The sequence below is a fragment of the Strix aluco genome, chromosome 29, assembly GCF_031877795.1.
Source record: "Strix aluco isolate bStrAlu1 chromosome 29, bStrAlu1.hap1, whole genome shotgun sequence".
Taxonomy (NCBI): Eukaryota; Metazoa; Chordata; class Aves; order Strigiformes; family Strigidae; genus Strix; species Strix aluco.
The window spans coordinates 1978435-1993093 of NC_133959.1; the positions used below are offsets into that span (position 1 = coordinate 1978435).

Genomic DNA, 14659 nt, shown 5'->3' on the forward strand with positions numbered 1-14659 from the left:
CTATCGCCAGGCCTGTGTTTCAGTTACAAGAACCAACTCCAGCTTTTCACAAGTTAATACGCAGCAGAAGCGCGTCATCTGGTGCTGCTCTCCTCCGAGATATGTGTCGGTTGAAAAACGCAAGCTTACCCGTGCCAAAAGCTCAAAATGGTTACTCGTGCTAACAGCAGCGGGGCTGCAGGCGCAGCAAGAAAATAACCTGCAACTCACGCTCACAAACCGCTGCAGCATGGATCAGAGGTAGAAACACCAATGTAAGACGTCATCAGACTATCAAAGGGCTTTTCAAAATACTCTTGAATGATTGAGTTATCTCTATTTCAGGTTCGGATTCAGTGCTCAGAGCCAAGAGCTGCTCTTTCATGCAATTCTTAGGCTTTCTTTTCCTGCACACAGAAATTATACTTGCAAACTTCAGGGATTAGCTATTTTCGGCGAAGCTTACTCCATTTCAAATCTTGTATTTCCCTAAGTTTAAAAGTCTTCCAAATTAAAGACAGTTAAAAGGAGAGGACAAGCTGAGGTTTTTGGACTCCTCCAATCCCACCTCCTCTGTATAAACATGAGCCGTACCAGTATCTTTTTTTTTCTGCAGTTATCAGCAGGAGTTGTTTCTTTACTGAGAAAAAAACCAAACGTTGACACTTGCATGGACAGACCACAGACAGTGCAACAAGATTTAAGATAACTAAAGGCAAGAGTAAGACTTTCACGGACCAGCAGATATGAGCAACAACAATGATAAATCACTTACTCTGGCTCTGAGGGCAAGGCTGATATTAAAGGCTTGCTGTATTGATTAGTGTCTGGCACACACAGACATTCATTACCAGAGATGGATGCTAAGTGATGTTTCATCACATCTTCTTTACACAAATCTGCCTTCAAAACGTTAGCTGGTTTATGTGGTGCGTTAATAAAGTAAGTAGTTTACAAATGAGCGTATTCAAATACAAGTCAGTCTCTTTAGGAAGATCTGCAGAGCGTTAATTGGTAGGAATTCATCATCACTTCTCTAAAGAGCGTGAAACAGCTCCTAAAGAGGAATTTGATGGCAGAAAGTTTTACCGGCTGAGCAGAACGAGCATCAAACCTCGGGCCATGTGGGCTGCACCGTCTCAGTGACAGCTACCTTCTCCAAACGCAGACACACTAAACTGTAGCTTTACAAATTCACAACTTTCTTTTAACCAAACACAGCGTTCGGGCGCTTCCATTCAATAATAAAGATGTACGCTGGCCCCCAGACAACTTATTACCCACAGCCTTGTATACCTGACAAATATAGAAAAACGAACATGTTTGACCGATTCCCTGACCCCTCAACAATGGTCGTCTTTGTGAGCCTTTAATATCCTTATCAGGTCTGTCTAGACACCCTGACAGCAATTGTCCTTAGTAATGTCAAAACGCACTCTGACCTCTCTCCTCCTCCTCCGGCTCAGCCAGAAGCACTTCGGGGGGATGAGGGCAGGAGCCCATTAGCTTCACAGTCCACGGGGCACACCTGTGTCTGCACCTAAGTCACACCGGGGAGGCCAGAAAAAGCACTGAGAAAGCCCGTTTCAGTAACAACTTCTTGAAAGAAAGGTCTCTCCCAAGCAAAAATTGCAGCTGAAAAAACTCCTCAAAGGAAATATTAAATCAATGAAAACACGGATTGGCAAATCCACGTTAACACTGAGTATTTTTACCGTAAGCCTCGAAAAAGAAAGCGGAAAGAAGTTATTCTTCCCTCTGAATTTATAGGAAATCTCTTCCCCATGCGTAAAAAATCCCCAAACATTTCATCTTACCATTATTAGATTGCTACTGCCACTAGTTAAGGTACCCACGTGTAAAAGTCGTTCAGCTTTCAAAACCGAACAGCTATACTAGAAATTCACTGCAGTCTGGGGGACAGACACACCGTATCCGTGTTCTATACAAGCCAAATAAAACCAAAAAGAGGACTGGAAAGAAAAGCAGAGAATTTTATCCTCGGGATGCAGAATAATAAAAGATGTAATAAACCAGAACTAGCTTAGCCCTAAAGCTAGGAAGGACTTACAAAGATTGTTTAATTGATTTTTCTTCTATTAAAATGCAGATCACACCGTCTGGGATTCAGAAACTCAGACACGCCTTTGTGTCCACTCAGCTCCATGAAGTCCCCTGTCTGAAACTTGCACAATGCCCAACTCGCATGTGCTCAAAGACATGCTGTTCCTTTTTGTCTGGGCCTCTCAGGGCTGAGACGGGGTAAGGAAAGGCAAATCCTCCCCGCTGCCTGAAAGTTGATGTTTTTAGTTAGAAGCTAGCATGAGCTGTTCAATGGGACTCGGAGGAAGACGGGCTCCGACGCAGCAGATCGCACACCACCAACTGTAGTTTTATACTCTCCAAACACCCCCAAGCCCATAAAATGAATTTAAAATGCACGTGATTACTTCACCTATCAGCCACACAGCTGAGCAGCCTCGAGCTGCTGGGCTGAAGGAATGACACGCCATTTCTCTTTACAGGAATTATACATCAGGTTTGGTTTTGTAAGCAACATCCGAACACCCACCACTCTTCCTGTCCCAGAAGCACAATACCCTTTTGTCTATCTCCTCTAGAATAAAAGTAGCTTGTTTACAACAACTGACATTACACAAGAACAAACCAAATCAATTAGCCTCACTACTACATTTCAGTAACATGTTGGGTTTTTTTTCCCCACATACACAGCTTGCATTTTTCCCCAAACCTATACAAAGCAAACCCCAACTCAAACATATTAATTTCCAAAAGGCTCTTGGAGGCAAAGGTTTTGTCTTCTCATAGCAGCCAACACATTAGACATCTGGACATTAGTTGACTGTAATTGATTAGAGTTTGTGATTTAATTTAAAAGCATTCTAAAGAAGATATTAATCTCAGAGCTCTGAAGGGAAGGAGAGATGTGTTGGGGAGAAAAATAGATTTAATTCCCTGGGCAACTGTACTAAAAGGTACCCTTGAATTCCCAGTAGCTTTGTCATAAACCACATTCAGAAGTGACAAATAAACAGGATAACGTGGCAGCACTGTCCCTAGCTAATGCTTTTACAACCAGCAACCTTAATTCCTCGGCTGGGTTAGGCACCTAGCAAGAGTTTGATTTCTTCTTCTGGCCTCGTTTGTGAATATATCAGCGTTAAGATGAGCACGCTCACGCAGATACGCAGCTACAAGTGGCATAAACTTGATTTGTTTGAGCGCGTACGATCTGCTCGAGCAACGATCCTCCGCGAACGCCCCTGTCTCCAGCAAGGTCCATCGAGCACCACCTGCTCCGGAGCCACAAACACTGCCTGACCCCCCGACGCCTCCTGCTCCGCCGCCGAAAGCAGGCGGCCGCAGAAGGAACCGAGGGGAGAAAGGAGGCAGCGGCGGCTGCTTTGCTTTGGAGTCGGGGTCCTGACAGTCAGACCCACGTTGGACGACGCTGCAGTGTGCTCGAGTCCACAAAACTACCAGGTGGGAGTCTCATTAGGGATGAGACTTGGCTTAAAGGTTAACCAACTTGCCCAGATCCAAGCTAGAGCTGAGAGAAAAACATGAAAATTCTTCAGGGTTGGTTTGTTTATTTATTTTGAATTCTCTACGGCAGAGGAAGATTCCAGACTCCCTGCCCCATTTAACATCTTTCAAATCTAGGAAGTTAGCCTATGAATTCCTTACTTGCTTCAGCTACATTAACTCAGTCTCATTAAATTCTAGAGCTAAGGGATTGTTTTCTGAGAAGTGAATAAAACATTATCCAGCTGACCATCTGGATATCTGGAGCGAGCTGGTCTCAGTTAATAAACTGGGAAGAGAAGTTACAAAAGAGCTGCAAACCAAAATTGGTCAGATACGTTATCAGCACGGCGCTCTGTTTTAACTCGCGAAGAACGAGGTTATAGCGTTACCTGAACTGCAATCCAACTGGCGTTAACGGCGTGCTCTCCGAATGGACCAAACCCTGGAAGAGAAGTAAAAATCCACAGTGATGAGGTCATCCTTACAGGTTTGACTAAACTTAAAGTTGCAAAGCGGTCGGCGCTTTCCTGGTTTATATACCCTGAAAGAAAACCCACTTCTTCTAATGCCCAACCCTTATTAACTTTACATCCAAGGACTAAATAAAGAGACCTTCGCAGAAATGTTTGAACCACGCACCTTTTACTGTGAAGGAAAACAATAGCTTGCCTCAAAAGAAACTCTCTTCTCCCAGCAGACACTGGGGAAGCACATTTTTTTCTTCCTGACCAGGTTAGAAAAACTTGTTATTAACAGATAAGTTGACCGATGTCACGGCATGAGAATCATGATTGGATTTTCTACTCCTGATTGTTTTAGCCCACAGCAGCTGCTTCCACAAATGCGGACAAGCCTGTCTCAAATATTTCCTCTCTGCTCAGGACTTCACCAAGATCTCCGTTAGCATTAGTTATGCCTTACGAGGAAATAAAACAAAATGCTGCTAACAACCCACCTAGGCCAAGCAGCAAAGGTTATGATAGCATTATCAAAAATACTTACTCACCACGTCTACATTTCCTAATGAGTAACTTAGAGTTAACTAGTAATCCATAACATCTTTTCCTGAGCAAGCACACAAAGGTTAGGCCATTTATCTGGGTGCAACGTCAATATGCTTTAATTTAAAATGTCAGAGTTACCCTATGAGCCTAATGCAATTAAGAGACATAAATTTTGTCTAACTCGTGAAAGCATTTGAGAGGGACTACAAATATTATATGACACGTTAATGGAAACATTCTATTTGCTATCAACAGTAAGTCTGAGGTTACACTGCACATGACGACGTAAGGAATTTGCACAGCATGGGCTCGTCCGCACCGATGGATCTCCTACAGCCTAACCAACGTCGATATCTCCGCAGAATAAATCTTCCAAAGGTCTCCACAAAATCAAAATGTAGGTGTGTTTTCCTGCGAGCAAGCCTCCAATGTTACCAAGGCAAGCTGCGACCGCAGCACCGGGGAACGACTCGAATATCAAACGCCTTTTCAGTAGTTTCTGCCAGTCAGGGATGCCCTACACAACTCTCCAGAAACAAACAATCGCGACCTGCTAGGTTGAATTCCTAAAGAAATCATAATAGTCTTACAAAAGAAATAAAATCTATTTCTTTTTAACAATTCAGCCGCTGGAAGGCTGAAATTCTACAGGTGCCCACGCACGTAACGTAACCCTCTCACTCTGAAGCCAAACGCAAACTGGCACAAATACAACTGTGGGCTATTGCTCCTCTGACTCATCTCCTATATAGATCCCTCGAGTTATCTCTTTCGCAGAAGATAAGCAACTTTGTCGACAGCATGAAACTCCACCGAGCATGCCCAGGAGTTCCTCCGCATCCACAATAGGGCCCTCCAAGGCTCATTAGCAGTAAACCAGCTGCAGAGATCTTTATGGGATTATCTCCTTAAACAGTTCTAAAATTGCACACAAATAATACTTATCCTCAGCGAGCACATGCTCGGAACTGAATGGGAACACAACGCCACTGCTAGTTTTAAAAAGGAATTTAGTGTGACATCGACTACAGATTGTCAAATAAGGGTAGACCTGATAACCACTGCGTTTTAGAAACAGACTTCCCTGAAAACAGAAGAAAAAAGAGAGAGAAGTATTACAAGCGGCAGAGTATTTACTGACGCAAGTTTTCTGTTTAGTCACCGCCAAGTGTGGCCGCTCGGCACTAGACACAGGTTTGGGAAAGCCAGAATTTGCTGCCACCTGCTTCCTCGCTCTCCGCAACTGCTCTCTGCAAAGACACTTGCCTCCAATTAAAACCGCTCCAGCGCATCGACGACAACAAACCCCTCGCCCCCGCGCTCGCTATTCAAACGGCCTCAACTTCAGCTGCTGGGGGTGGTGGTGGTGGGGGGGAGATCTGAATAGTTTCACCAAGTTCCCCATTTGTCACAGAACTGCCTTCCCCACAAATCAAGCTGGCCGGCCTTTGTACCCCGGGGAAAGGAGCCTGACAAGCTCTCGCCTGCGATGCCGGGGCCTTTTCATTCCCTCCCTTATTCTTCCCCGAGGCGCTTCTGCCGGTGCTGCGTGGGTGATTTTGGTAACAGCTTCCACACCTTGACGGCTCAGGATGGGGTGGTCAGCCAGCAAATGCCCCCCCCCCCGCCCCCACCTGCACCCCAATTGTTTCTCCCGCTCCTTGGGAGATTCGCTCCCCTTCCTTCCCCGACAAGCAAACCCCTGGGGAGGATGCGGGATGGAAAAGGGGGATCCCAAAGCCCCCCCTGTGTGGCCAAGCCGCTGCAAAGCCCCTCACGGAACAGCGTGCACCCCCCCAGCTCCTGATACCCCTCACCCACAGCAGCCCCGTCCCCGTGTCCCCCAGATCTCGCCCTCCATCCCCAGACCTCCCGCTTATCACCCCACACAGGGCACAGCCCCTCCAAAACAGCCCCCCCAGGGTACAGCCCCCCCATCCATCCCCTCCTTAGTCACTCCCGACAGGACAGCACCCCCCTCCCCGCAGCTCCTGGCATCCAGCGCCCCTCACTCACCTCAGGGAAGGGGTCCCCCACCTACCTCACCCCCAGCCCCCTCCATTCACCCCCTCACCGGCCCGCAACAGCTCCCCCCGCCGCCGCCGCCGCCCCGTACCCGTCACCACCACCGCCCGCCGCGGCTTCTCCATCGCGGCTCCGTCCCGCCGCCGCCGCCCCGCACTGAGCGCGCGGCCCCGCCCCGCCACCGAGCGCGCTCCGCCCCGCCGCCTAGAGCGGCCCCCCCGCCACCACCGAGCGCGCTCCGCCCCGCCGCCTAGAGCGGCCCCCGCGCGGCCACAAAGCGCGCTCCGCCCAGCCGCCTAGAGCGGCCCATGCCCGCCGCTTCCGCCGCCGGGGCGGAAGTCGCTCACCGGGAGGGGCCGGGCGGCGCCGGGCGGCGCCGGGGCCCGAAGCCGCTTCACCGTAGAGCGGCCCGCTCTGGGCCTCGGGGGGAGTCTGTAAGGGGCTCCGGCCCGGCCGCCTCAGCGCGGGCCCCGGTGGGAATCGGTTAAACCGTTACAAAACGCTCAGCCTGGTCCACGCGCGGGGTTCTCCGTCCCCCCCAGGAAGGGCGGGGGGTGGGGAGAGCACGAACCGGGGCCTGGATCCGCGGGTACCGGGAGGGGCCTCTGGGACGCCGGCGCGTGCACCGCGGGGCACTGTGGGTGCGCCCCGCTTCCCGCCCCGCTCTTCCGTTTGCGGCGCTGTCGTAAAGGCGCGGACCGGGCGCCGCGGCGTTGCTTTACGGCCGAGGCCGTATTCCGAGCTCTGATTGGCTCCGCCGGGGCCGCGCCGCGCTCTGATTGGCCCCGCGCGGGGCCGGGGGCGGTTTGAGCGGCAGCGCCCGGCGCGGCGGTGGCTCCGCGGCTCCGGCACGATGGTGAGTGGCGGCGGGGCCGGCCCGGGGGTGTCAGGGCTGGAGCCGTGGGGAGGGCCTGGCTCGCCTCTCTCCGCCGCCGGGGGCGGCGTACCCGGTGTCGCGGTCGGTGCCTCGGTTCCCGGCGGTGCCTCGGTTCCCGGCGGTGCCTGAGGCCTCTTTCCTCTCTTCCTCTCGCAGCTGCCTCTGTCCCTGCTGAAGACGGCGCAGAACCACCCCATGGTGAGTACCGGTAGCGCGGCCCAGCCCCGGTCCCCACAGGCCACCCCGGCCTTGGGCTTGCCGGTGCGTGCGGGTGACACCGGGGCAGGTTCCTGTACCGGGGCTAGGCCGGCGCCCCGTGACTCCCGTCTCTTGCAGCTGGTGGAGCTGAAGAATGGGGAGACGTACAACGGGCACCTGGTGAGCTGCGACAACTGGATGAACATCAACCTGCGGGAGGTCATCTGCACGTCCCGGGTAAGGCCGGAGCCCCCCGCCCCGGGCTGGGGTCACCCACCCTCCGTGCCCCCGGGGAGCGTCCCTGAGGGCGCTGGGCTGGCTCTGCTGTAACTCAGAGGCCATCGCTCCTGTGGAAGTGCGACTTCTGCCTGAAATGCAAATTTAATACAGTTATTTATAATATCTGTAACAAAGGAACACGCGTGCGCTCTCGAGCGGGGTGGGTTTCTGCGCAGCACAGAGGGGCTGTGTGAGTGTTTCCCCTCCAAGAGGGTTCCCGGTGTGAGGTGGGGGGGCCGCAGGATGGGGCACGGTAGCCCGTGCTGTGATGCTGAGCTGGGTTTCCCAAGAACGGAGCCTTCATCTGTCACACGCTGTCCGAGAAGCGAGAGCTGCTTCAAACGCCGCGCTGACTTTTATTAACTTGCTTCTTTCTCACCCTCTAACTCTCCACATCAAAACGGAGGAGCCTGTTGTTTACCCACGCCGAGGCTCTGCGCCGTCTGGTACTTTTGCCCGTGGCCAAAGGTGCTCCAGAAGATTGTGATCTGTGTTTTGGGCTTTGACCTCAGTCAGAAATGTCTGGTCTTGTCCCTGCCAGCCGTGCACTGTGGGAAGCAGCAGCCGGATGAATGTCGGCTGTTGCTGCTCTTTCCCTGCCCCGAAACATCAGAGCTCTGTGGGAGACACTGGCAGAAATCCTCATTCCTCTGAAAAATCTCTCTGCAAACCCCCCAGTACCTGTTGTCTCCACAACAGGAAAGTTCTGAGCCGTATTGCCGGGACATGGAGGCACGTTTGTGCGTCAGCGTGACAGAGTAAACGCCCTGAGTGAGGTTTGAGGAGGGACGTTTGGGGCAGAGCAGTGGGGTTAGAAATCTGTGGGTTGTGGTGGGACAAACTGGGAGGGAACTGCTGTTGAATTTAGCAGGAGGGGGACTAAGAGGAGGCCCACGACACGGGTGATGTTGTCCTTCTCCTTGAGAAACCGCATCCTATGGCTGAGTGCTCTGCTGTGGAAGAGCAGTAGCTCATCTTTTGTCCCCTCTGAGTGATCTAGAGGGATCCCGTCACACAGGATAGCAGCCAGGCTCATCAGTTGTGCCTTAAAAAAACAAAACACAAAGCTCCAAAGCCCGAGTGAAAGCGGCGCTGGAGCCACTGCCGGGGTGGTACTGGTGGGGACTGGCCACTAGATGGCACGGAGCGGCGGCGGACGGGTAGCCCCGGCTCGGGAGGCGGTTGTTTACTCCAGGGAGGCCGGAACGAGGAAGAGAGGGAGCCTGGCTCCATCCCTTCCTGCATCCCGAGCCAAGGAGCAGCCAGGCAGATCCAAGGCAGGGCGGGGTTTGCTGGGTGTCTTTTGGAAGAGGACTGTTTCTCTCTGTCTTGTCTTGTGCGCGAAGGACTTGCCTGTACAGGCAAAGTTGCCCCAAATAACTCCTGGGGTGGGGGGAACCGACTATTTTCTCCCAGGAGAGAAGGAATGAGGCGTTCTTGTTTAGCCTACTCTTCTGGGACATGACAGATGCCTCGTCCACATGCTGCCATTTGAGAATCGCTGGGCTCGAGCGATCCCATCTGCAGCCAAACCCTGACGGAGCCGCTGCCGAGCCGGGGCTGTGGTGGCGGAACGGGGCGAGGTGGGTCCCCGTCCCTCCTCCCAGTTACATCATGGGCAGCTGAGTTGTTGTTCAGCTTCGCTCGATTCCTATTCCCACAGCCGCCCTCGGTATGCGGGAAGTGAAGCCCTGATAGGTTGTGTCCTAGAAAAGCCCTGAAACTGCATTAAACAACTAACAAACAACATCTAGAGGTGGCTGCTCCGTAACTGGCCACCTGGAGACTTTTTCAATATAGATATATAATCTGTAAGCTCCTTATTTTCCACAGCTGCAGTTACTGTGCTCTGGTGGCACACACCCCGCAGCCAGCTGGCTCCAGACCTGCCTCTCTGCTCCGTCCACACCCCAGAGGAGCGAAGGAGCGAGGTGACTCCCAGCTGAAGCGGCTGGAGAAGAAACCCAGCTGTGCGGACGCCTTTGCCGCAGCTGAGTTTTTCTTGCCAGAGTTGGTTGTTCGTTGCTGTTGTGTGTAACTAACACCCCTCGCCTCTCTGATCCCACTTTCGATTCCCTTCTTACATGAGAAGGGAAGGTGCTTGTTTCCTCAGCCGCCTCTTCCTTTATTTTCTGCGAGTGTTGGAGGCAGTTGTGGAACAGATTGAAACTACAGTTGCTCGTGGCTGAGTGCCCTCCGCCCAGGTTGTAGGGCTACGTGTTTTGGAGGGGAAAAAAACCACCCTTTTTTGCAGCTAGTTGCAGATTAATGCTTTCAGAAAAGATTGGCGGAGCTGGCGCGCTCTCCAGAAGGGATAGAAATATTCAAATGCCTCAGAAGTGATACAAAAACACCAGGTTTTGTTCGTAGCCTAACACGTTGCTCCCCAATAGGATGGAGACAAGTTCTGGAGAATGCCAGAGTGCTACATTCGTGGCAGCACGATTAAATACCTGCGTATCCCCGATGAAATAATTGACATGGTGAAAGAAGAGGTGGTGTCCAAGGGCAGAGGCCGTGGTGGGATGCAACAGCAGAAGCAACAGAAGGGCCGTGGTGTTGGAGGTGCTGGACGAGGTAACGATCCTGTTTGCTTTTCAGCTCGGAGAGGGGTGAGCGGGATCCCTGCCTTTAAATTTCACCTCTTGTGTAAGGAACAGCTCTTGCTTCTCAGCTTTAATCCCAGGACTGGGGGAAGCTGGAGCCGCTCCTGTGCCAGATCTAGCTGAGCGAGTGTGTTGCCTCGCCTGTAAGGCAGCCTCTGCCAAAGAATAGAACGGATTCGTGCCAGGGATGTGCCTCCCTCATTACTGGGGTTGGGCAGGAGCCTAAGAGAGTCTGAACTTGACTGTTTCTACCCCTCCTGGCTAGTTCGGGAGCGTGGCCCTACAGAACTGGTGTCTGTTAGCTTAGCAAGTCTGGGAGGGAAACAAATGGCTATTCTGTTTGAAAATAGACTGGGCTCTGACCAGGGTAATGAGAGAAAAACATCATCTTTTCTCCCATTATAATGGGACTTTTGATCTCCTGACTTGTTGGTTTATTTTTTTAAAAATATCTGAGGGTTGGTGTCCTTCCTGCTCAACATGAATAATTCATGTCTCTGATAAAATGGGAGGTTGCCACTTATGAAGAAATAGGTCACCAAAACAACTCTTCCTTCCCTGCCCCACTTCACACGGTTAGGTGATCTCAGAGCACTTGGGGATATATTTGCTCTTTTCTCCCCGAACTGTCCTGCTGGAAGCCCAGGGGCCATTTCTCTCCTTTCCTGCTGACCCCTCCTGCCACGTCTTTGCGATTCACTTTGTGGTCACCTCGCTCGGCCCCGGGGTTGCTCTCAGGACAGCCTTAGCCTGCAGTAGGAGCTTAAAATCCCGAGTGTGCTCGCTTGCTACAGCCAAATTGGGTTTGGCCTGGGAGATCTTGGGTTTTAGAAAGAGCCCTGGGGAGTGAGACACCGACAGGCAAAGCCTCTCTGCAGAGCAGCCTTAACGAGCTGCCCGCGTTTTGACTACGTGAGGAATCCTGGTCGGACGGCCGGGATCTACCTGGGGCCATCACGCCACGCCGGGACACGCCATGTGCAGCGTCTCCGACTCTCGGGGACTTCTGGAGGAAAAACCCCTTTAATTTCTGCTTCCCTTGCTACCTCCTGGAAGCTCCGAGCTTGCAAAAATGACCTTTACAAATCTGAAGGCTCCTTTATTTTTCCTCCTTCCCTTTCAGTGTCCAAAGCCCTTGGCATAACAGCTTTTTTGGATATGGTCATTTGGACAAACATTTTAGCTGAAATATTTTCTCTGCTGTGGAAATATCCACCTTGTGGAGAGCAGAGCTGAGCTCTGTTTGAGGTGGAGTTCCCTGCTGTTTTGATGTGCAGCTTGAATTCGCTGATGGAATATTTTAAAGGGAAGCTTCGGCATTTGCTAATTAGTTAAAAGGTTTGGCTCTCATTACTGAGACATGAAGGGAGGAGGGGGAAAAAAAAAAAAAAAGGGCAGGACAATTTTGTTGAGAGGCCGGCAGGCAGAAGTAAAGCTATAATTGTGCACACAGTTGAAAGGATTATTGTTTCTGACACTGGTAATCCTTCGTCTTTGACTTCTCGGCTTGCCAAATCCAGAAGTACAGCAGCCTTTGCTCTGGGAGCAGCCGGAGCCCTGTGAGCATCCCAAAGACTGCGGGGTTAGGAGCAATTTGGTTTTTGCCTCTGGTTTAGGCACGTCTCCTCGATGAAGCAACCAGAGCAGAGGGCTCTAGAGAAGCTTTTCTGCCTGGTGCCCAGACTGGGTGTCCTTTGGGTTCTGCCTTTTGTGAGAAGGTGGCTGGGCAGGGTGGATCCACGGTCCCTTTATCGCTTGCGCGATGCCAAGATAAAAATTACTGCCTAGAACAGCTGTTTGGGGTGAATCTGAGCAGGGAGGGGAGGGCGGGGGTGGGCTCAGCTGCTCCCACGACAAAGACGGACGCAGCTCTCGGGTACGAGGACGCTCGTACGTCTGCAGCGGGTCTCACCGCAGCCTCCGGATCCTGCTGCCTGGCTGGCAGCACACTGTGCCCGGTGCCTCCTCCGGGCCGGCGGATCGCTCTGTCCAGCAGCGAGGTGGTGACAGAGGGATGTATTTTTCCCATTTTGTAGCTGAGCGGTCTTCAAAGCGAGTCACCCTCTTCGTTGCTTTTGGTTTGCCCTTACAGCTCTCGGGGGGGGACAGTATAACCCGCTCATCCCAGCGGGTTTAAAACATCGCTTCCTTGGTTCCATTTTTCAGAAGTTAACTTCGATTTCCTGTGATAGCACAGCTAGCTAGAGGGCTCAGCACACCGGGGAGGTATCACTGAACTTGCTCGAAGCGGGGATAAATTTATGCACCTTGTAAATACAGGGTCTGGAACTGACAAGGGAGAGAGCTAAAAGACCTGGTTTTGCTTCTAAGACTAGAAAATAAGCATGCGCTTGGGTAAAGCACAAATAACTGTAAAGCTCTGAGTGGCTGGGAGATGTTGTGGGCTTACGGTGATGCTGCTCCATCCATGCTCTTCCTTTCTGCCCCGTAGGTGTGTTTGGTGGCCGTGGCCGAGGAATACCCGGCAGTGGAAGAGGCCAGCAGGAAAAAAAGCCAGGCAGACAATCAGCAAAGCAATGAGAGGCTGTCTGCGCCCTGGCCGGGGACAGTGCTGCGGTGCCGGTTGGTTTTTATCACCTCAGGATTGCCATGTGTTCAAAAACGTTCCCTTCCTACTCTTCCGTCAGTTGATCAGTGCCCAAATCGTGTAGTTTGGAAGCCCCTCGCAATTTAATCTGGTAAAGTGGAGTTACTCGCTCCTTGCAGTCAGCAAATCATTGGAAATATTTAAAAAAAAAAAAAAAAAAAACATTCATGGGTAAGGACCTAGGTTCTGCCTTCTCCTGAGAGTGAAAGCACTATTTAATTTTTCAGGGTCACCAGGTTTAATTTAAAAAGATTATCCTGTACAGTGGTACAAGAACGAAGGCAAACACTTTCTGGATTGTTCGGATTTTTTTTTTTTTTTTTTAATACTTGAAACTTGGGAAACTTGTTGCATTTGTAAACAGATGCGAGTGTTTTGGTTTAAAAACACTGAACTTGAGGATATTGTATCTTTACATGATTAGTCTTAAGGGTTTGGGGTTTTTCAAAAACAACAAACTTTTAAGCTGTTGCTTATGTTCTATTTCTGGCCAGTCAGTTCTGTCTCTCTCCTATGGCTTAAAGGAGAGATTGGAATGAACATTGCATTGGCCTTCAGGGGTTGTTTCCAAGAGAGCTTTGTGATAAATGAGGGTTTCCCAATTAGTGTATTACTAATTTGACTTCAGATTAGAAGTTTCCTTTAAAGGAAAGGGTTTTCTGTGTGTTCTTGCGGGAGGCTGGTGTGCCCCTTACTTTTCATGGGTGTTTTTATTTTCTGAAAAGCAACCAAGCTGTTGATTTATTTTTCCCTCCACTTTGAAAACTCCCCCTCGTGCCTGTGACAAAATCCTGAACTCTGACAACATTTCTCAAGCTTATTCCTTCTGTAGTGATTGACTTCACTACACCTACTTGTCACGTCCTTTTCTGGTCACTGATTATCTTTCCTTGGGGACACAGACCAGCGTGGGGAGCGTGTAGGTTAAGAAAGCTCCTGTGAATTCCCAGGTCGGGTTGCTCCAGTCTTCCATTCCCCGGGGTGCAGGGTCCCCTGAGCAAAATGCACCCACAAAATATCCTGGCTGATCTGAATTGAACGTCTGCATGGGGGCACAGGGAGGGGAAAGAGGCTCTGGCTGTGCCTCGACCCCCCCGAATGAATGAAACGGCTTAATTTTAGGGGAAAAGCTGATATTGTGACTTGTTCTGAAGAGTTTTTTTTGGTTTGTTTTTGGTTTTTTTACAACCGATTCCCATACTGAAGCCTACTCTTTGCCAGCACCACTGTATTGAAAATGAGTAAAGAACATGCTTTTATATATACTTATTTTTTTAATGTTTATAGAACTTGTGCGCAGTGGTGAGTAGGAATAAATCACCGACCTCTACCAAACGACTCCCTCTCTCTGTCTGCCACGGTGCTGAGCTCTGCCTGACCCCGCGCGCGCTCCCGCAGCCGACCGGCTTCTTGCCTAAACCCTTGCTCAAGGCCTGGTCTAAGTAATAAATCCCCAAGCAGACGGGTTAAACCTTTGGTTTCTAACAGCAGCCACGTGTTCTCTGTGGCCGCCTTGCCTCGGCGAGGCGTTCAC

General features: G+C 51.0%; 2 protein-coding genes and 1 long non-coding RNA gene across 8 annotated transcripts in view; 2 read left to right on the forward strand and 1 right to left on the reverse strand.

The window, feature by feature from the left end:
• Positions 1-7216, reverse strand: part of PGPEP1 (pyroglutamyl-peptidase I) — a 28385-nt gene extending 21169 nt beyond the window's left edge. For 2 of the 6 annotated variants that reach the window (XR_012621133.1, XM_074808982.1), the window contains exons 1-2: positions 6649-6718; positions 3918-3970 (exon numbers count right to left, since the gene is read on the reverse strand). Coding sequence is in view for 1 of the 6 variants with exons in the window: in XM_074808982.1 (XP_074665083.1) it covers positions 3918-3970; positions 6649-6682 (87 nt within the window). In the remaining 5 variants the exon portion in view is untranslated. Of the gene's footprint in view, positions 1-3917; positions 3971-4167; positions 4388-6648; positions 6719-6904; positions 6923-7128 lie in introns of those variants that run through there. The other 4 variants (XM_074808981.1, XM_074808984.1, XM_074808986.1 and 1 more) reach the window with 4 other exon arrangements.
• On the forward strand, positions 7027-14460 carry LSM4 (LSM4 homolog, U6 small nuclear RNA and mRNA degradation associated). Its single transcript, XM_074808987.1, has 5 exons — positions 7027-7413; positions 7591-7632; positions 7771-7869; positions 10305-10488; positions 12970-14460. Exons 1-5 carry the CDS (start codon positions 7411-7413, stop codon positions 13056-13058), a joined length of 417 nt encoding a protein of 138 aa, XP_074665088.1. The 5' UTR covers positions 7027-7410; the 3' UTR covers positions 13059-14460.
• On the forward strand, positions 7876-9785 carry LOC141916466 (uncharacterized). The gene is made up of 2 exons (XR_012621134.1): positions 7876-9494; positions 9745-9785. It is a non-coding gene; the product is annotated as an uncharacterized LOC141916466 (long non-coding RNA).
• Positions 14461-14659: the final 199 nt, after the last annotated feature.